Genomic DNA, 21425 nt, shown 5'->3' with positions numbered 1-21425 from the left:
CATCCATTCATGACTGTACTCTGTAAAAGCAGCCTATTGTACAACATGACTGTCACACTCACCCACACACCTGTGTCACATGATCAGGTAATGTCAGTTGTTCTACATGTGATGCCTTCAATCTAGACGTTCACTCCTGAATATGAATGTGTTCAGCCCTGTGGCCATGCATCTGCTGCAGAGGTGCATCTTTATACGCGTCGTGTCACATTTTCCATATGCAGACTTCATGGCAACAGCTCGTCCTCAATTTGGGCAAAGATGTGTGAGTGCACAAACAAAACTTCACTGAAGACGGGATTAAGTCTTTCATTAAAAAGTTAAACATACAAAGTATTGAGAGAAAGAAAAAAAACGATTTGAATGTGGGTAATGAAAGGTGTTTATTGCGTTCAGCTCCGACTGCAGAGCGCTCAGTCGGCCCTGCAGTGAACATTATCCTGAGCAGTTTATGGTCTTAACCGCTGGTTTCAAGTCTTCTTCAATGCAGCATGATATCCATTTTGCAAATTATTCTCCCATTTAGAGTAAAACAGAAGATAGCAGGGAATTACACCTTGTGATTAACAAGTCATGACCATTTGTTAATGAGCCTCATGCTGGAGTTACACCTAAAAAACAAAAACCAGATGGTGACAACCAAACTCCAAATGTTTCAAAACAGTTGTTCACAAACCAGGCGTCACACTGGATAAATCCGTCATTTATATACAGATCTGTAGCTCTCTGCCAATTATTCTGCATCATGTGCAGATGCTGTTATTAATGCAAAGCAGCAATCCGTTTTATTTTTTTGTAGTTCTTCAGTAAGAGATTATATAAAACACACAGAGTCAGCCACACATTAGCCAGTATAGTAAAAAGAACAAATTAAGTCATAGCAAAGGAGTGCTAATTGTTTAAAATACTGTCTAGAGAAAAAAACAGCTTGTAAAAAATATAAGCAGATATGATTTGTTGGGTTTTAGTTCTGTTTATGTTCTGCTGAACCCCCCATTAGCTCATTTTATTGCATTCTGCTTTACTTTTCTGCCATTATTTCCTGCTGCAAGACCCGGTGTTCACACCAGTCACAAAGTTTAAGGACAAATTTGTCTGTGTGTATGTGTGTGTGTGTGTGTGTGTGTGTGTGTGTGTGTGTGTGTGTGTGTGCGTGTGTGTTGTGCAGACATACAGCGTGGACTTCCAGATCCCAGACAGTGCAGCCACGGCCACAGCGTATCTGTGCGGCGTGAAAACCAACCTGAACATTGTTGGAGTGAACGCAGCGGCGCGCAACGGGATCTGCAAAAGTCAGAAGGGCAACGAGGTCACGTCGATCCTGAAGTGGGCCAAAGATGCTGGTAAGATCACCGCTCACAGGAAAATGTACAATAAGAAAGTAGCAGATTTCATTACGTCATGTTTCATGTGGGTGTTTGTTTTGTTGTTGTTCTAAGAGAGTAAAATGAGAAAGCAAAGAGAGAGAGAGTGTTTTACCTGTGAGAGTTTGATCCTTAGTTAACAAATGCAGCATTATCAATCAAGGGGCTGCACGGTGTCTCTGTGTTAGCATCGCCGCCTCACAGCTAGAAGGTCGCCGGTTCACTTTCTGCGTGGAGTCTCCATGTTCTCCCCGTGCAGCGTGGGTTCTCTCCGGGTTCTCCAGCTTCCTCCCACAGTCCAGAAACATGTTGAGGTTAATTGGTGATTGTAAATTGTCCGTAGGTGTGAATGTGAGTGTGCTTGGTTGTCTGTCTCTAAGTGTAGCCCTGTGATAGGATGTAGGAACGTTATTCTAGTCGATCCTGTCTTGACTGACCACACGTGTGCTCGCCGCAGGTCATTAAGCGTCACAAAAGTCATGGTTTCCTTTTACGAGCTAAACCCCCACAATCCCCTCTGCTCGTCCCCTCTGCTCGTCTCCTCTGGTCCCTACAGTATTTAAGAGTGAGCGACTCCATCTGGTGGCGCAACCAGAAGCTACGAGCAATCTACGATACTGAAGCGTGCATTAGCTGTTTGTGTGGTGTCAGCAGGTTCTAAATATGATATGACTCAGATCAGATCAGGGGCAAAACACCTGGCATCACTATTTATTGCCTTTGTTTCTCAGTGTGTAGAGTTGAAAACAAGATCTGGCCAGACTTAAAATGTTATTTAAGTTCTCGTGCTGCTCCCTGTTTCATTTGAAATGCTCCTCAGTGTAATGACACAGCACTGCATGAGTGGAACCAGCCTTTACTTTAATGCCATCAGTGGGCTTCATATACACAAGATAACAACACGAATCCTGTTCTCATAATATTTACATGATAATGTGATGCATGAGAAATGGAGGAACTAATAGAGCAGATGTTACACTAATGATAATGATAATGGTAATTTGCTGTGAATGTAAATAGACTCATGAGCAAGCAGAGCTCATAGCTGTGCAGACGACACCCGGAGGATCAGAACGCAGGAAGTCGTGAAACGATGCTGTGATTGAGGCGACGAGCGGCTTTGTTTTGACTGCTGGTCCAGGAGGCGCAGACGCCCGACTCAGCCCGGCGGGTCACATTTCAGTTCTGGCTCCTGTCAAAAAGAAAATCCCTCCGGCCTTATGAAGCCTCGTTAAAACCCGGTTTTGCAGCTCAGCGCTTTGCTGTCCCGTCACAGAGAGCAGCAGCTTCAGCCTCATGTTGTACTTGAGGATGATGTGCTGCTCAGGGAACCACCTTGACTCTTATCACGTCCCAACGTTATCAGCGCCCATAAATATCTCATCATGCATGCGGCGTGTCAAGGCCTCGACCGCGGGACAGCAGGACGTCCGTGTGTCTGTTTTACATACAACAAGGTTGTTTTTGATCTTTGACCTGAAAGAGACTCGATGTAATGTCATAAAGACGCATCATAGAAACAGCTCCTATCGTCCTGGAGTAGTTTCTGCTGTACTTACGTTTATCTAGAGCGTCTGGTTGTTGCTGTTTTCTCCTGTTTTTAATAACTGTTGAACTTTTAGAAATATATCACTTCTATGTTGAACAACTAGAAAATTACAATTACGATCCAATTAAATTTGATCTCTACCTATATTGTCTTTATTATTAAAATTTTCAGTCTGTAAAATGTCAGCAAATTGTAAAAATGACCCACCACAAGTTCCAGGAACCCATCCAGATGTGTTCCAGTGTCTCGTTTTGTGTAAAATGCTACAGGGGGCTAAAATAATTTCCCAACATTGACATTAGAAAGCGTAAAAGCGATAATTCGTCCACCTTTGCTCGTAAAAATCCTCCAAATTGTTCTAGATTAGGCTTCTGTCAGTTAATCGACTGATTCAATCCATCTTTGACACCCAGCGCGCAGCAGAGGGTTTTGCAATGTGGGTGTTGGGATCGCCACAAAGGAAAACACTCTCTAAAGATCTTGAGTATTGAGTTTCCACACATTTCTTTCGAGTGTGTTCAAAGTGCGCTGAACCCTCAGAGACAGGAGTGACAGCTCTGATCTACGCAGACGACTGGCTGTTCTCACACCACCACTTCATGAAGCCATCAGCCTGACTCGGTGTGTGCTTTCACAGCCACCACGGCGAGGGCGTCCTCAGTCTGCTGCTCGGCCTGGACTCATGCTCTATGAACGCATGTCTGTCAGATGAATACGTAACAACTCTGCTGCAACAGCCACTGAAGAGGACCGATTTAGTCACGGCTGAGATGGCCGGGGCTCTGATTGAAGGAGTGTCAGCAGCTCAACCGCTGCTGCAAACAGGGCGTCTGTACAATAAAGTCTTCAGCATTTTGTTCAGCTGGCATCAGGCCTGAACCACAGCCAGTGTAACAGGCTTCACATCTACAGCCTTCAGCAGCATCACGTTGTTGGAGCAAGTAGGCTGAAAACAATGAGTAATGTGCAGGAGTGGACTGAATCCAGGTTTAGAGTCTTCAACCTTCGTTTCTACCACACGAGGGCTGTTATTGACTGCTTTTGGTTTTGGTATTTTGGTTTGTTTTCTGCTTAAACGAAGAGCCAGATAAAGAACAGCTATCTTCTCATGTATGAGATGTTAATGTGGTCAGTGATCTTTACCAAAACCACATGAAGTGTTCAGCAGTGAATCCACATTCAGGAGGTTTAATGGTTTTAGCTCTCAGCCTGCAGAACGCTGACTGTTGTCAGCAGCCAGGTTTCATGAATCATCATGAAAAATTAAAGACCACCTCTGGTAAAAATCAAGTTTTTACCTTGTTATCATGTCCATATGGTGTTTTTATGCACCAGATGACACATCATGAGCAGACAACACGGTGACTGAGCATTTCCAGCTGCAGCGCACACAGATCACACAGAACCAGGACTTCGTTCAGAACAAACCGAAGCAGTTACCGTACAGGACGGGACTTTCTGTATCATTGCTCTTCTTCAGAATTGGTTTCTGGGTCTAATACGCATGGCTGAACCTCTCCATGATTACAACTTACCACAGAGACTGTGACATAAAGGGTTCAATGTCTTTCAGCACCATATGAACCCAACTTTAATCAAAGTGTTCATACATGTACAGAACAACAGGCAGGCGAAAGATTAAAGAAAAACCCTGACCCTCGACCCCCATAGTGAGGGGATCTGGTGGCTCTACCGTGCTGTCCCAGGTGGTCTCCCGGCATGGTTTGGGTCTATTTGTTCCCTTAGAGCGGAGGGCCACTGCAGATCAATAGAAAGTCGTTGTAAGTGATCCGTTTTGATGCAGCACTTCTGTCCTGATGGGAGTGGTCTCCTCCAGAACGGCATCATCAGCAGGGCACTGGGGGAACATGATGTGAATCATACGCTGTGACCGTCACCGTCTCCAGATCCCAATCCAATTAAACATTTATGTGCTAGACAGCACTTTCCCCCATCATCATCACAACATCAAACGAGAAAATGTCATTTGGAAGAATGGTGATCATCCCTCCAGTGGAGTCCAGAGAATCGGTGGCATTTGGTGAACTCACGCCAGACACGTGCTGATTTTCCTTTAATTTGTCGCTCATCTGTACTGTATGGGGAATAAGTGCCTCTAAATTTAAGCCAATTCAGGCCTATATGTGATGATTTTAGATTGTAATGTCATTGTTTAAAGAGTTTAGTTTGTGTTTGACTATAAGATGAACTTATAAAGACGTGTTGGGCATCCTGGTGGGTAAAAGGACACCAAGTATACTTACCGCACTATACATCAACACAACATACACAGTCTACAGGGGGCTGATAAAGTTGTTGATTAATGACTCAACTGTCACCCAGCCAGCTGCTCGGAGTTTTTGTCTTTCAAAACTTTCGTCCTGAAACTTGCTCATACGGCGCACGAGCCTGCCAGCGTGCCTGTCCGTCGTTCTGAGCGTGACAACTCCTGTGTTTGTGCTGCAGGAAAGTCTGTCGGCATCGTAACAACCACGCGGGTACAACACGCCACCCCGGCAGCCACCTACGCCCACAGCGCCAGCAGGTCGTGGTACAGCGATGCTGACCTGCCTGCCGCCGCCAAGGTGGACGGCTGCACCGACATCGCCTCCCAGCTCATCGGAAACACCGACATCGACGTAAAGACATCTCAAACTTTTTAACACGTTTGTTTTGTTTAGAATGACTTGAATGTGTTTAAATGTGTGTGTGTGTGTGTGTGTGTGTGTGTGTGTGCATCCAGGTGATCATCGGCGGTGGGAGAAAGTACATGACCCCTCAGGGCACCAAAGACCCAGAATACCCCAGAGACTACTTCTCCAGGGGGGAAAGAAAAGATGGACGCAACCTAATCAATGAGTGGCAGAAGCTGAAAATTGGAAAGGTAGCACTTGGGTTTAACTAGAAAACAGCTTTATTTATAGGAACAGCATGGGGGAGGTGTGTCAGACTGAAGGGGGGCTGCAAAAGTGATGAGGCAATGTTGAAGATCATTGAAGTGCATTTTATTGATGTATTTTATTGCCTCAGAGAAACTACATCCAGGGTACAATCTCTGCTACCGCTGGTATCTAGTGTGTGAACTTTTTACCTGCTCATGCTCTAGTTGTGTGGTCGTAGATAGATAGACCAGATTTTATTGTTTGAGCTTCTTAACAGAGTAGCATGAAATGAAATACACGTTATGACAGTGAGTGATGACATTTATTCAGGTGGTAAACACGTATTCATTTGTTTGAAATTTAACCCTGTTCAGGACTTTCATGCTGCCGTACGTAGAAGATCTTTCAGGGTCCACTGGGCCCCCAGAAAGAATATCTGCAAAAATATCTGTTGGTATTCATTATAGACTTTTATACTCCAAATGAATGGCAAATGTCCCTCTTTTTATGTTTAAAAAAATCTTCAAAAGTAAAAAAAAAACAATACCTGTCGCCTCAACCACATGGCCCAAAAGAGCCCAGATGTCCTGCATCAGGTTAACCTGCATTTGAATGGAAACTTAAATATTGTTGTTTGTTTAATTTTTCAAATCAAATTTTTAGCCACCACTAAAAAATATTACCTCCATTATATCAGTGTGAAAGTTTAGAGACAGACGTGAGGCTGGTGTTCATTCAGCAGTTACACAAAATGCTGCTTCCTTCAGTCTGCCAGGTATATAAGGTATATAAGCTACTTGCTCTTCTAAAGGGATAAATCACTCTTTTAAATGCTTTTACAGTTCATTGTTGTTGTTTGTGAACAGAAAGAAGCTAAAATAAAAGCTTAGAGCTGTGCAGCGTTTTAATCATAAGAATAACCTTCAATTTTGTCATCCTTAGTTAATTCCTACATTTAATAGACATTAATACGCAGGAACAAAATCTCTATGATCATCACCTGCAGGAGAGTCAAATTCTCCTCCATGGTGGCTTCTTCTTGCAGCACTGATGTGAGTGTGTCAGAATGTATTTGACTTTGACGCTGCATATATATTCAGAAATGCCTGGCATTAATTCACAGTGTGAGTGTAAACAAAAACACTGTGAGGTGAGAAAACTTTGAGTATCTGTGGAAATCGAACCACAACAAGTGACTCATCCGCTGACTCACAACAAGCACAAAGACTTCTGCATCCCACTCCCACTTATGGTGATGATGTTTCTCTTATGTGGGTCACAGGTAGCCCGCTATGTGTGGAATAAAACTGATTTCGACGCCGTTGACCCTGAAAACACTGACTACCTCATGGGTAAGTTGTTTTTTATTTTCCCCTTGCGTTGCCCTCTCTCTTCTTTCCACGTAAAAGCAAAGCCTTCCCATGCAGAGCTCAACATCAACAGGACTAAAGTGTCCTTGGTTCTGTCACCAGCGTCTTGTATTAGTAATGCCAGCTCTCAATACACTTTTTTTTTTTGCTTCAACCTACATAATGTTGTCAAGGTGCAAAAACATGTACAGCATGAGTCTTTTATGAAATGTGTGGTCAACATGCCATCTGTTCACTATGATTACTATTACTGTATTAGTCAGGGGTTATTTTTGTGTTATTACTGTATGAGAACGCAGGATGAAGATTATTGGTTACATAATTAACTGAACTAAATGGTTTAACCAAATAAAAAATATTAACTGATGAGACACACAAGCACATGGAAACACAACTGAAACAAGTTGTTTGTTTTTTTAATCAACAATTAAAATAATCTTTAGTTGCAGCCCTTTAATGAACCTTCATCAAACCAAAGTCCATTCAAAAAAGATCCTATTTAAAACCAGACACAATACTTCTGATTTTTTACCTCTGATTTGGTCGCCTCCAGCAGATTTTAGAATCAGGATGAATTTCTGTCACTAACTATGAGTAATTTAAAAAAAAGTTTTTCTTATTAATGTCCTCGCAAACCTTTTCTCGTTAACATTCATAAGCAGACATGGAGTGTGAATGTGAAGTTGTGTTTGTGTCAGTCTTACATGTAAGTTCAGTATTTAGTTCTGTTCTTATCCCCAGAGGACCTCTGGCACACTACCAGTGGGTCCTTTGGGTCCAGTGGACTCACTCTCCATGGACTGGGTTTGCTCCAGTGTATCCTGCAGATCAGATTGGGTTCGGGGGAAGCTTTGGGCCTGAGGCAACACTTTGGGCTCTTTGTTGTGTTCCTCAAGCTGTTCCTGAACAGTTTTTGCAGTGTAGTGGGGCGGATTGTCCTGAAGTGCTGCTGCCAGGGGGTACTACATGTCAAAGTCGTGCCCCACATGAATGCCAGGACCCAGGATTTCCCAAAACAGCATCGTAATAAGATCAAGTCAGCTGGTTTTAATGTTGTGGCTCAGTGTTTCTGTCTCTTTTAGTGGCTAAACGCTCCAATATGTTTGTCAGAACCTGCTAGTTTCTAACTTAGCAGATACTGTAAGTCAGCACCTGCTAAGTATACCATGATGTCAGTGAACTTGGTGTCTTCTCTGTGCTGTGGAGATGTAGATATGCAGTCATCATGCTTTTTCTGGACTGAGCGCTCACACTACAGAGACTTTGGATTTTCCCCTGCGCTGTGTTTTATCACAACCTGAGCTGGAAATAGTGGCAGTAGGAGGAGGAGGAGGAGGAGGATAGGACTTTCCTTCCCTCCTAACCTCCACTGTGGGCTGATAGATCGGACATACTGTAACTTTAATTTGGTTTACCTCTCTCTCTCCAGCTCTGTTTGAACCGGGTGATCTCCGCTTTGACGTAGAGAGGGACCCAAAGATGGATCCGTCCATCGCCGAGACCACAGAAAAGGCCATCCGCATCCTGCAGAAAAACCCCAGAGGCTTCTTCCTGCTAGTGGAGGGTGAGGACAACAGCTTCAGCCACCGTCCACATGCTTACATCACTTAATCCATCACAGACAGGCTGGTGAAAGAGGTTTGACTAAAAATAGATTTAAAAAAAAGAACAACCCGTGGCTGGTGCCGGTGGATCAATTGAACCATCGATCCTGTGACAATCACAAAGCAAACTTAATTGGCAATTAAAGAACTAGACTGCAGTAATTGTCGTCCTTTCTTACATATCAATATGCGTTTGACTTCGGCAGCGATGTCGGACGGACACCTCGTGGTATCTGCTGTAGCAGCAGCCCCCAGAATACCTCATGTTACAGAACAGTGTGTACCTGCAGCAGATCCGGTGACTTGACATTGATTTTGCATATAGCTCAATGAGTTTGCTGCAGTGTGTGCTGTGAGCGCGGTGGCCTGATGTGTTTCTGTTCCACACGGCTGCCTCACTGGCCTCCTCATCCATCTCTCCTTTAATCTGAGGCAGCTGCCTCGGGAGTCCATGGTGCTACCGAGTGTCTTCCCAATGACTTTAAAATAACAGGCAAATGTATAAATAGAAGCCGGCATATGGTGCACCCAATCAATGACAGCTCGCCAAGATCACAACTTATTAACTCGGGGCTACTTCACTCTGCAGTACAGCTAGTGGAGAGGACAGCAGTGGGGAGATGTGGTAGAGCAAAGAATAAAAACTTACACGAGCTTCATTTACCTGTAAAGGGAACTTTCTCTGCTGGAGAAGAGGTTCATCTTTGAAATCTACCTGTGGATGTGCATCACTAACCAGACTGATCCTGTACAGAGGGAACAGCTCATTAAACGTCGGGGCTATTTTTCAGAGCAGATCTTGAGTGTTTTTGGCAAGTCTGGACTCAAGTCATTTGAGACAAGTCAGAGTCAACTTTAAAGTAATTTAGGATTCGTCAGAGTCTAATGTCATGTCAAAGTAAATAAGGTAATTAATTTCATGCATTAAATGCCAAATAATTCAACACAAGTCTGGCTCAAGTGCGAAGGCATTCAATGCAAGCCAGAATCAAGTTTCAAGTCTTTCAAGATTAGCAAGAGTCAAGTCTCAAGTCATTTGACAGTCGAAGTAAAGTCTTGAGTAAGACTCCAGTTTTGAGATATTTCAAACAGCTCTGAAACATTTCTCAAGTCATTCAAAACAAGTCGGACTAAATACCAGACAAGCCAGAATCAAGTTTTTAATCACTTAAAAAAAAGCCAAATTTGACTCTTGAGTCAGAACCAAGTCTCAAGTCTTTTAAGACAAGTCAAGTTTAGTCATTCAAGACAATTTAGTGTCATGTCTACCTTTTTTTTTTTGCTCCATGTCTTATTAGGTTCAAATCTCTAAATCTAAATGCTTTTCAATCATCACGTCTTCACGGGTCTAAAACTCAAACGCTGTCACAGCCACCAAGTCCTCGTCTCAGACCTGCAGCTCTGCTTTGCTGGACCGAGAGGCTGAATCACAAGTTTCTCTACAAGGATTTTGCTTCTGCGGAATAGAAAGCTTTGTTTTGCTGAGTTCGCTTAATTAAACACTGAGAAATGGGGAAACTAATCAGTGGTACTTGGTTGAATTAATTTGTTACACTTCCTCAGATGAAGCACTCTTTCATTGATTTAATGGAACCAATCATTTGTCCTGTTTGGGGCCGACCTGACCTCTGGTAACCTCTCCTCTCTGTGTTCAGGGGGACGTATTGACCAGGCTCACCACGACGGCCGGGCGTACATGGCGCTCCACGAGACGGTCGCTTTCGACAACGCCATCGCCAAGGGCCTCGAACTCACCAAAGAGGCTGAAACGCTCACTGTCGTCATGGCTGACCACTCCCATCCTTTGACCTTCAATGGATTCCCATTTCGAGGGCAGAGCATTCTGGGTAATTATGAGCTGACCTCCAGCAGTTCTTTCATTGCTCAGCCTTTGAGATGCAGAGATTTTATTGTACCGATGAAACATCCAGTTACATTAAAGTTTAAATCTGTGCACGTTGAAAGGCAGCAGAGGAAGAAGAGGAGGGTTCGTCTTCCCTCCTCTCAGTCCTGTGCTGCATCCATCCATCCATTTCCCCCTCCAGGTGTGTTTATCCACCATGACAATAGTCACCCAAGGTGGCATTTTGTGCTTGGTGTGTGTGTGTGTGTGTGTGTGTGTGTGTGTGTGATTCCTCACAGCTTCAGTGTGCTGCTGCCACCAGCAGCTTGACATTTCCTCTGCTTTCTCTTCCCTGCAATTACAGCCGGGGTAAACACATATAGCTGGCAGCCTTTCTCCCGCTCGCCTTTCTATTTCAGTCCCTCGCTTCCTCCTCGTCTCTCCTCCTTCTACCTGTCTCCGACCATCGACACCGACGCCTCCCTCTCTCTTACATTTTTTCCTCTAGCTTCTCCTCGTTCTGTCAGTCTCTCTCGCCTGTTAATCTCCCTTTGGAGGATCTCCTCATCGACCTCATGTACTCCTTACCTCTCTTCCTCTCGCTCCCTGCCTCCTCTTCCTCGCTGTTCTCTCTCCTTTAGCTGAAGGCTTAAAACCCGACATGTCCTTTCTTTCACAGGAGACATTTTGACACGTCAGTAAAGGAAGAGGACAGGTGTAAATACTAAAATAAGTTGTGGCTGAATTTCTTTTAGCTGCTAACCAAACAGAACACAGAGAATATGAATGTGAGTAGAGACACACGTGACTTTCCACATATAATAAGTCCAACTGTCCACTGTGAAGACAATCTGTTGCTACATAAAGCCTCAGTAGTCCACCGTGGACAGATTGTGTGGACAGGATCAGTTTGATTTGTCTATGGCTTTAAAGCATCTCTCTGACAGTTAGTGAGGTCTGTGGGTTCTCCAGAGTGTTTGAAAAGCCAGATTTCTATTGAATTTTTAAACAGAATTTTTTTTCAAAGCTGTGAGCACCACAAACAAAATCCATTTACTCCCATTGTACGAAAACAAAGGTGAACCTAAAACCTCAAATAAAACCATGAGAGGCTAGTGGCGGTTTTTTGTTGTTGTTTTTTTTTTGCATCGTGGTTGAAGCTTGCCCTTTGAATTTGCTCTGTGGGTCACAGTTTGATAACCCTTTACATCGCAGCCCAGTTGTACAGTTTGAGAGCGATACTAGTCCAATACATTTACATACATACGCTTACATCAGACTCAGAAAATGTCTGCTCATGGTGCAGTTGCTGCCCGTTCTGTGTGCGTCCTGTTCATAAACAGCCCCGCCTCTGTAAATGCTGATTCAGATGTTATCAGCCTATTAAATAGCATTTAGCAGCCTTACACTCGGGCCAGTAGGGACGTCCTCCACCTTCTAGTTGGCTCAGAACGCACCTTATCAAACATTATGATCAGCAATAATCAGAAAATAACCCTCAGACTTGAGGCGAATAAGTGTGAATAAGTGCACATGAGCTCTCTGGTGGAGTCGTCATCCTGTAAATGTACAGGATTAGAGTGTATTTTAACCCAAAACAAGATCTTTTCTAAACCTGACTCAGTAGTTTTGGTTCCTAACCTTAACTGAAAATGCAAGCAAACAAAAGCAATGAGTGAAAGCAAAACTTAAAAACAAGATTTAAGTAAAAAAAAAAAAAAAAGATTGTACCATAAATTATGATGGGCCGGTTAGCGTCCCGGTGAGGACACCCGGGATCTTTCTGCGTGGAGTCTCCATGTTCTCCCCGTGCAGCGTGGGTTCTCTCCGGGTTCTCCGGCTTCCTCCCACAGTCCAGAAACATGCTGAGGTTAATTGGTGATTGTAAATTGTCCGTAGGTGTGAATGTGAGTGTGCTTGGTTGTCTGTCTCTAAGTGTAGCCCTGTGATAGACTGGTTACCTGTCCAGGTGAACCTGCCTTCACCCTGAGTCAGCTGGGATAGACTCCACCCCCCTAGTGAGGATTGAGTGGTGTAGAGATGATGGATGGATGGATGGATGTTATGATGGTGTTATGATAATAACGGGTTAACGAGTTAGTGTTTTAGAGGAACTTACAATAAATAATATTGATGTTTATAGTAAAACAACCACGAGGATACAGTCAGAGTGTTTCTGGGAGGCAGGAAGAAAATGTAGAAATCAAGGTTGATGCTTCCAATAAATTAGCTGTAGTCTCATTTAGTTCAGACTGATAACAAACTACTCTCAGTATAAAGCGTGATGTGTCGTCTTGCCTTGTATCCGCTGTCAGGCTGCTGAGCATTACCACATTTTCTTCTCGTCAGGTCTCCACTGAGGCTTTTTAGTATCTTGTAAAGTCTGAAAACTGATTCACAGAGGTTTCCACTCTGCCCAGAACAAAGTCCACAGCATCCACTGATATTTGAGGGATTTTCCAGCATGAAAATACTCACTTTAAAAGATTCAGCCCACAAATGCATCGGCATCAGTCTTCAAAGCCGACTGTATATTGACTGAGCTGTGGTTATCTCATGCTGTTCCTACCTTTCTACTCCTCCTTTCCTGTCCTGTCCTTATTTTACCCTCCTCCTCCTCCTCCCAGCGGTGCAGCAGTGATTAATGTGACTGTGAAACTCTGAGCTCTTCATCAGCAGGGAGACTCGCCAGGCTAATGGCTCATCTGGAGAGAAATACTGAGACGCTCAACAAGCTCCAGACCTCCTGCAGACCCCCTGGGATCCAGAAAACCTTTCTCTCTCGTGTGTTTTAGCCTATCCATGATGTGTGCGTGTAACTCCTGCTCTGAGGCAGAATGAAGCAAGAGAAAAAAACAAGATAAATGAAAGATATTGTGTGTTTTTTTGAAGGTAAATCTCCACTGTGGGCCACAGACATGAAGCCGTACACCACGCTGATGTACGGCAACGGGCCCGGACACAAAATCGTTAACGGCAAGCGCCCTGACATCCGCAACGTCACCACCAGTAAGACACACTCATTATTTCTTTGTTTTTCTTACAAGAGTGTCACAGACTGGAGTTGATTAATGTGAAATCCCTGACCGGCTGCAGCACTCCTTTAACAATCCACAGTCACTGCTGTATTCTATTTGCATATCTTGAGTAAGTTCATGAGCAAAGAAGCTTAAAACTCTCTGCTGTGAATATAAAAGCGTTGATTAAAGCAATTTAAAGTGCAGCTGTTGCATGAATGCATGTTGTGACGCAGCTTAAATGAATTAACCTTTTGTATTATTCGTTTGGCTCATCCAGAAGGTAAAGACTACGTCCAGCTGGCTGCGGTTCCCTTACAGTCGACCACCCACAGCGGGGAGGACGTGGCGGTGCTGGCCCGCGGACCCATGGCCCACCTCTTCCAGGGTGTCCAGGAGCAGAACTACATCGCCCACGCCATGGCCTACGCTGCATGTGTGGGCGCCGACCTTCGGCACTGCCAGGAGCAGGAAATAACCCGCCCCACCTCCACCGACGGCTTGAACGGGGCAGCCAGCGCCTCATCGGCTCTCCTCAGCAGCCTCCTCAGTGCACTGCTGGCCCTCACAGTGTTGATCTAAGATCCCTGCTCCTTCCTGATCTGACTCTGTGGTCCGGGATCAGGGTCATACAGCCGTGGAACCAGTGACTTGCTGGAGGACGCTTCAACAGGGCAGATGTGTGCTCGTGTGTCTCCAAGTAGCAGGTTACGTTGCTGCTAGTAAAGCATCTGGATCACACACAGAGGATCAGGCTCTCAGATGTCATATCTGAGATGTTTCAGAGAACCTCCAAAGACATTAAAGAATCATAATGTTCAAAACAACCTATTGAAATGTAAAGTCATCTAATTTATATCAGCAGTTTGTCAAATCCTGATGTACAAATAAAGCATTCCTTGACCAGACAGTTGGTTTGTCACTTTATCTATATAAACTATCTCTACATACTGATGATGCCATGTGTTGACATTTATGGCTTTATCCTGAATGTCAGATCTCATTATCTACAAAAAGCAACCTCATTTTGTGCTTTCTTAAAAACATAAAAGACGACAATCCTTCTGTTTATCTTAAAAATCCTCCAAAGTTGCCAAATGTGCAGATACAGGTACGTCCGTAGAAGCGATGAATGTGACCTTCAACAACAAGACCATCTCCATTTCCCACTATTCAGACGGGACACTTTGTCAGATCTAGCCATTTGTTTTTGAATGACATGCATTTTATGTTTGCCGGTGACTCTGCTCGAGTGATGCTCTGGAACAATCTGAGCAAGCGTGACCCAGACAGTCCCTGAGATCAGAAACCCAACAGCAGAGCCGGAGATGTCTAATGTTCAAAGAACACAGTGTGAACACAAGAACAGGGAGACCAACTTAAATGCGGCTCACTTTACAAAATCCATGTTAACATAGTTTCAAGGTACAGTTATGAAGAATGTGCATTCTGCAGTCCCACAAAATATGAGAACCAACCAGAGTTATGATAATGAATCTTTAAGGGAGGAGGAGGAGATGGTTGGCTGATCTGTAGAGGCTGGAGTAGCAGCCATGTGGTGAGCATGAAGCAGGCAGAATGAATGAACGCTGCCTCAGCTATAAAGCACACTGAGTGGGCTGGACTTAAACAGTGATGCTTGTGATGCACTGACTCTACATCTGTCTGAACTAACACAAAAGCTCTAGTCCAGACAGGAGTCTTTGAAAGATCTGAGCAAGCGTGACCCAGACAGTCCCTGAGATCACAAACCCCAAACCTGCACTCCAGAAGGAAGCAGATTAGCAGTCACCTTGAAATGAAATGGACTTTAAGCGACAAGTGTGTTGCATTTCCTTTGAATTCATGCTAGGAGCATGACCTTTTCAGGTCTTTTCAAACAGATGAACGTTGCACAAGACACTGATGCAGTGACTTGACACAAAGGAAATATACTCTGTAAGATGAGACAGTCAAGAGGTCAAGGATGATGCATCTCCTTTGAATTTGTGCAAGCGTGCACAACCTTCACATCTGGATGCAGGGGACCAGCGACATGCTGAATGCACGCAGACGAACATCTGGCAAGACACTATTATAGTGACTTGATACAAAGGAAATGTACTATGAGATATGAGATTACGAGTGGCCTCAAGCATGATGCATAGCCTTTAAACTTGTGCAAGCATGCACAGCTTTCATGAGCTGACATGAAACAGTGCCCCAATTACATCCATGTATCACAGATTATGTATAATATGAACTACTCATGGCCTTTGAGCAATATTTGATGGCACTGCTTATCAATTTTAATTTACTGATGTTCCCTGAACGCCTCAGTGTGAAGGCCAGCTGCTGCTTGGTGGCTGCGGTGTGAGCAGAAAGGTGTACGAAGAAGCTCGAGCCTCAAGTTCGCCGGATCGGCTATGACGTCACTCTGGTGGGCGGAGACAACGGACTCGAACCCGGAAGTTGTACGGCAGGTAACAGGCGCTGAGGAAACGTGGATTTCGGCGCTTGAATTACAGTTTATGGTGAGTAGAGGAGAGACTGGTGGACGCCTGGAGGAGACACGAAGAAGACAGGCTGGGTGTGAGGACTTCCGGAGCTGGATAACGGTGGTTACATGTCGGAGGAAATGGAGCTGAGTGGCCCGACGTTTGCAGATGTGGATTTGAGGTTATGATCTGAAGTAGCCGAAATAAATCGAAAGTTCGCAGTGACTTGCGCCACTTTGGAGTTTGGGTTTGACTGCTAGAAGATCCTACTGGATGTTAAAATTGTCTGAGGAGGATTAAAGGTGATTTCCCCGCGTGGCGGCTCTCCGGACGAGCTTCAGGACCTCCATCATCAGACTGACCCGCTTTGGTTTGAACGCTGCGGTTGAAGACGGATCGACCTCCCTGGACAAGACCAGGGTCAGAAGGTAGGAACAGATCTCCAACCACTGAGTTTTCTAAGATATAAGATGTCTGGAGAGGAGATGAACAGCAGCGGGTCTGTAGAGGCTGGTGGAGCAGAATGAATGAATGAATGGATGAATGAATGAATGGATGAATGAATGAATGAATGAATGAATGAATGAATGAATGAATGAATGAATGGATGGATGAATGAATGGATGGATGGATGGATGGATGGATGGATGGATGGATGGATGGATGAATGCTGCCTCGGTTATAAAGCAGCTAACAGGAGGGCTGGACTTAATAAATAGTAAATGATTGGACAGAAGAGGGCCCTGTGACTCGGTACCTGTCTGCTCCACTTAATGGTCTACATGTTGGTAAATGTGTTTATTGGTTTTCTTGATGAAGGTGGTTCTGTATGATTCTGCTCATCGTCCTGCTGTAGAATGGATTCACTGCCACTGATGGTGCTGGGTGATGGATGAGAACGTAAACGTCTTCAAACACTGTGTATTTTCCAAAACCACATCTTTGTATCCGCCTCCTAAAGCGACACAGGATGCTGCTGCTGTCCCGGCCAATCAGATGTGACTTTATAAACGCTGTAGTTTTCTAACCTGTGCTATAAGAGGAGTCTAAAAATGACTCCTCATTCCTTTGATCCTGTCCTCCAATATCCGCAGTGCTAATTGAAGTATGAGGCAGCTTGGTTTGATGACATTAATACAGCACTCCATTAATAATGCAAAATATTTAAAGATCATCTATTTTTATCTTTGGGTGACAGATTGTGGTAATTATTTGGGACATCTGTTGGGGTTTGGAGTTTGTTAAACCTGATTTTGAGTCTCCTTGTACTCATTTAGGCTGGCTGGAGGCCATCGTTTCTGTTTCAGATGATGGGACTGCTCTCATCTTTTACACACATCCAGTGAAGACTCATTTATGGATCATATGGTGGAGAAAAGCTCAACAGCTTGAGATGAGATGCAAGAGGAAGTGTTTTGTCTTTTGTCTTGTACTGAGGTTATGTTAATGAGCAGGAAGCGATCAGGGACATTAAGTCTTTTCTCAACATGTGTTCTGGTAGATCAGATGATCTCATTACTACTGACGGTGGTGTTTAGACACTGTTTTAAATCTAAGTCAGACAGCCACATGAACACGATGACAACGAGATGAAAAATGTCTACAAAGCTTTCACTACAGTCAGAAGCCGTTTTTAATATTGCTTGTACTTCTTCTAGAGAAACGTACAGGGGAAATAAAGTGACGATATACATTTTTAATTAAAGCTCAAAGCTACAGAGATCAGAGGGCTGATGGGGACATGTGCTGAGAGTGTGGTGTGTAGGGCAAGCACTGATGAAAACTAATTAAATTAAAAAATACTGGTTGCCATTATAATTGGTTTGGAATCCTAAATTTGCGCTGAAATTTAAATTCAAATAAAGCTCTTACTATGTATTTACCTGTAGCCTACTTGCAGAAAACATGTTGGAGTCGTCCTTTTATTTTTCAGATAGTTTTCCTTGTTTTTTGAACCTTTTACTTTCTGGCTTCTCCGGCTTGTTCTTCACAATCTCCTGCTCCAGGTGAACACTCCCGTCCATCACTGATCCTCTGCTCAGGTCCCACAATTGCTGCTTCTCCACCAGAGCCGGCTGGTTCCCACTTAGAGCCCTGAGGGGACAGGACATCTCCTCCTGCCGCTGGAGACAGCAGCTCTCCAGCTGCTTTTCAGGCTGCTTCATCATCTGCCACTCTGTTATTCTCTGCTGTTCTTTTGCTCAGCCAGGCAGATCTAAAATGCCATCTTGTCCTCATTTTCCTTCACAAGAATCTGAATCTGTAGAGCTTTTATCAAGCCCTCCTTCTTATCTGCAGCGCTGAGAGCCTCTGGAATAGACATTAAGGCCCGTTTGGTCTGCTGGCAGAGGGCTTCTGTTTCATCACTGGCCCTGCGTTCTGTTCTGGGCTCTCTGAAGAAGAGGACGGCTGCAGTCCTCAGCTGGGAGCTGCCGTCCCGACGGCTTCCTCGGACTGATCACAGCGCAGCTCATCAGGTCTTTTAACAGACTAGAAACTCTCCTCACACACGTGTTTTCAAATGAAAAGCTTTCAGTCACACAGAATGTGAAACTGAGGATCACAGGAATCAGTTCCATGTTTAAAAAAAAATCACAAGTTTTCTGTTTTCAAGGTGAAAATAAGTTTTTGCTTCTTTTTTTTCACCAGACAAAATAAATCTGTAATGATTTGAGAAATGATCAGTCGCAAAACAATAATTATTAATAATTGTTTCCGACATTTCCCCCCAAGATAATCCTAAAAATAATGACTTGTGTTTTCTTGCTTAAATATATTTCAGACTGATGTATAGCCAGGACTTATTTAGTCATTTATTATATATTTGTGGATGCAGAATTTCTTTACATCTTCCTGAGTGTGTCTGGAAACCATAACTGGGTTGTGTGAACGCCACTATCTCACTAAGTTTAAAGATTTCTTACACATGCAGGACATTTCTGATATATTCAGATATTTTTATTGAGCTTTGGGTATTGTAGCTTTTTATTTTGTGCCCGTATTTCATAAAAGCAGGAGGATGCTCAGTACTGCAGCCTGAACATGCCCGGCCTCTCATAACACCGTCTCCTCGTGTTCTGCCCCTCAGCTCTGCAGTACTGTACTGCGCAACAGGCTCTCCGCACTCCTGTCGCTCCCACAGCTGCCGTTACCGCTGCCGTCCTTTCGGTGGCGCTAGAGCACCAGATACGGCGCAGACTGGGCTGCTCAGCTCTGCATTTGCCGCAACTTTGATGTGTTACGAAATGAGAGTTGATTGCGCACTGCAGGAGCAGAGGGGGCGCGCGCAAGATTACAGTCTTCCAACTGTAAAAATCACAAAACATAAGAAGCCCCTGCATGTGCAGAAATAGGCCGAACTGCGTGACTGGTGACAGTCCTCCCACGTGTCGACTGTGTGATGAGCAACACATTCTGCACTGTTTATTTTCAGGTCGGTGTGATTGGGTTCCTCCTATTTACTTTCAAAGTGTTTACTGTATGGATCATTTTGGATCAGAGTGTTTTCATGGCGCCGTTTTAAGGTGGATTCTCGGTGGGAGAACACCTGTGGCACCTCACCGCTGCGCTTCTGTCTCCTTTGCGCGCCTTTAAACGTGCAGTGGAGCGTCGATCCAAATCCTCCTTTTGGATCGTTCGGTGCAGTCCTGTGATGGACTGTCGACCTGCTCAGGGTTTACCCCGCCCCCCCTGGCCCTGTGTCAGCTGAAACAGGCTCCAGCTCCCCTGCTTACAGCGGGTATAGTTGATGGATCTTTATCTGGATCTAACGTACAGACCCATGTGTGAAGGCTGTTTTCCTGCGGCTCTGATCGGTCAGACTGAAGCATCTCGCTCTGTTCCCCCCATAAACTTATGCAAGCGATGAGCAGGAGCTGGGATGAGAGTTACATCACGGCCCCCAGTAGCCACCGCCATGCGTAGTTCTGAATTAGAAGACAGTTGGACTTTATTTGGATTCTTGAAGGCGTTTCACTTCCCATCCAAGAGGCTTCCTCCGTCCTCGCTGACTTTAGAAGAATGAATAACTGCTTGGGGGTTTTCATTAGTCAGTTGGAACTGAGAAAGCCTCTTGGATGAGAGCTGAAATGTCTTCAAGAACAAAGAAGGAAGTCCTGTTGCTCCGTACTGACGCACTTAGGATTGCCATGATGGCTGAGAACCGACACCGTGCGTAATTACATTTTTTGGGGGCAGTTTGAGGAGAATATTCTGACTAACACACACTGGTTCCAGAGACGCTCAGACACAACACTAGTCCATAAAGTTGCTGATTTCCAGACGTGTGGCTCTTATTCTTCTTTCTTGAAATAGGGTAAAATCCAATAGATTGTGTAAAATTTGGTGATTGGGTTCATAGTGTGTTTAAATATAACCGAGCGCCCATTGAGAAGCTCCTGCATTATCCTATTTTGAGCCTGAATTGAAAGAGCATCCCGGACGGATTTGTTCTCCATAAGAGATAATAGGTGCGGTGGAGGAGCGGCCTCGTGGGTCAGCAGCTCTGCGGGTCTATGTTTAGCGTCCTGGTGGGCGTTAAGAGAGACGGGGGTAGAATGAAGGAGCTTCATCTGCTGCCTGCCTGGAGACAAGCTTGGGTTGCTTACAAATAGGCCACAATGGGCCTTTCTTCTTCATTTTGTCTTCCTCCTCACGCCCTCTGTCAGTGCTGTAATGGGTTACTGTGACTGAACATGCATGAGGAAAGAATGTGGGCCTTTTTTTTCTCTTTTAAATCTTGCTATCTATATTTGGACGCGCGGACTTTGAGGTCGTAATGAGCCTGCAGCTAGACCACTGCAAAGTGTGGGAGTATGAAATTGGGTTCTGATGTCCTGAAACGTGTCAGACTGCGCGTGAAAAATGTCACTCTGCTCACATGTGCGTTTGCTGCCATAATTGGACGGTTCCATGATTGCATCACTGCGCTGCGCCGTGTAGCCTATGAAGCCTGCGGGAATTTATAGGTTCAACGCGACCTTTTCTCCCTGAGACTGTTGGATTGCTCTCGACAGGAGGGAAAAAAATAGAATTAATATCCCACCTTATGCACAAGTGTTGCTCTCCTATTATTGTTCCCCAACATCATAACCTGCTCCAGGCTGTCAGCACACTCTGCCATTTTCCCTTTTAGACCTGTTGAAATATGCAGCATGTTCCTCATTTGTCATTATGTCAGCTGGTGTATAGATGAGGAGAAATGTAATCCTTAGTTGACAACTTGCTCCTCCTCTGCGTGCACGGCTGACTCCGCCCTCCTCTCCCCATGTCGGCTGGTATGTAAGGTGACACCAGCCAATCACGTCTCATTCCGCTTCT

General features: G+C 44.5%; 1 protein-coding gene across 1 annotated transcript in view; it reads left to right on the top strand.

Moving 5' to 3' along the window:
* alp3 (alkaline phosphatase 3) overlaps positions 1 to 14262 on the top strand; it is a 19749-nt gene extending 5487 nt beyond the window's left edge. The window contains exons 4-11 of the mRNA XM_008299685.1: positions 1169 to 1343; positions 5380 to 5552; positions 5657 to 5797; positions 7078 to 7147; positions 8595 to 8729; positions 10425 to 10616; positions 13505 to 13621; positions 13910 to 14262. Coding sequence (XP_008297907.1) covers positions 1169 to 1343; positions 5380 to 5552; positions 5657 to 5797; positions 7078 to 7147; positions 8595 to 8729; positions 10425 to 10616; positions 13505 to 13621; positions 13910 to 14211 — 1305 coding nt within the window. The 3' untranslated portion in view covers positions 14212 to 14262. The remainder of the gene's footprint in view (positions 1 to 1168; positions 1344 to 5379; positions 5553 to 5656; positions 5798 to 7077; positions 7148 to 8594; positions 8730 to 10424; positions 10617 to 13504; positions 13622 to 13909) is intronic.
* Positions 14263 to 21425: the final 7163 nt, after the last annotated feature.

The sequence above is a fragment of the Stegastes partitus genome, unplaced genomic scaffold (assembly GCF_000690725.1).
Source record: "Stegastes partitus isolate 25-593 unplaced genomic scaffold, Stegastes_partitus-1.0.2 Scaffold1450, whole genome shotgun sequence".
Lineage (NCBI taxonomy): Eukaryota > Metazoa > Chordata > Actinopteri > Pomacentridae > Stegastes > Stegastes partitus.
This window is presented reverse-complemented; position numbering and strand designations above follow the sequence as displayed.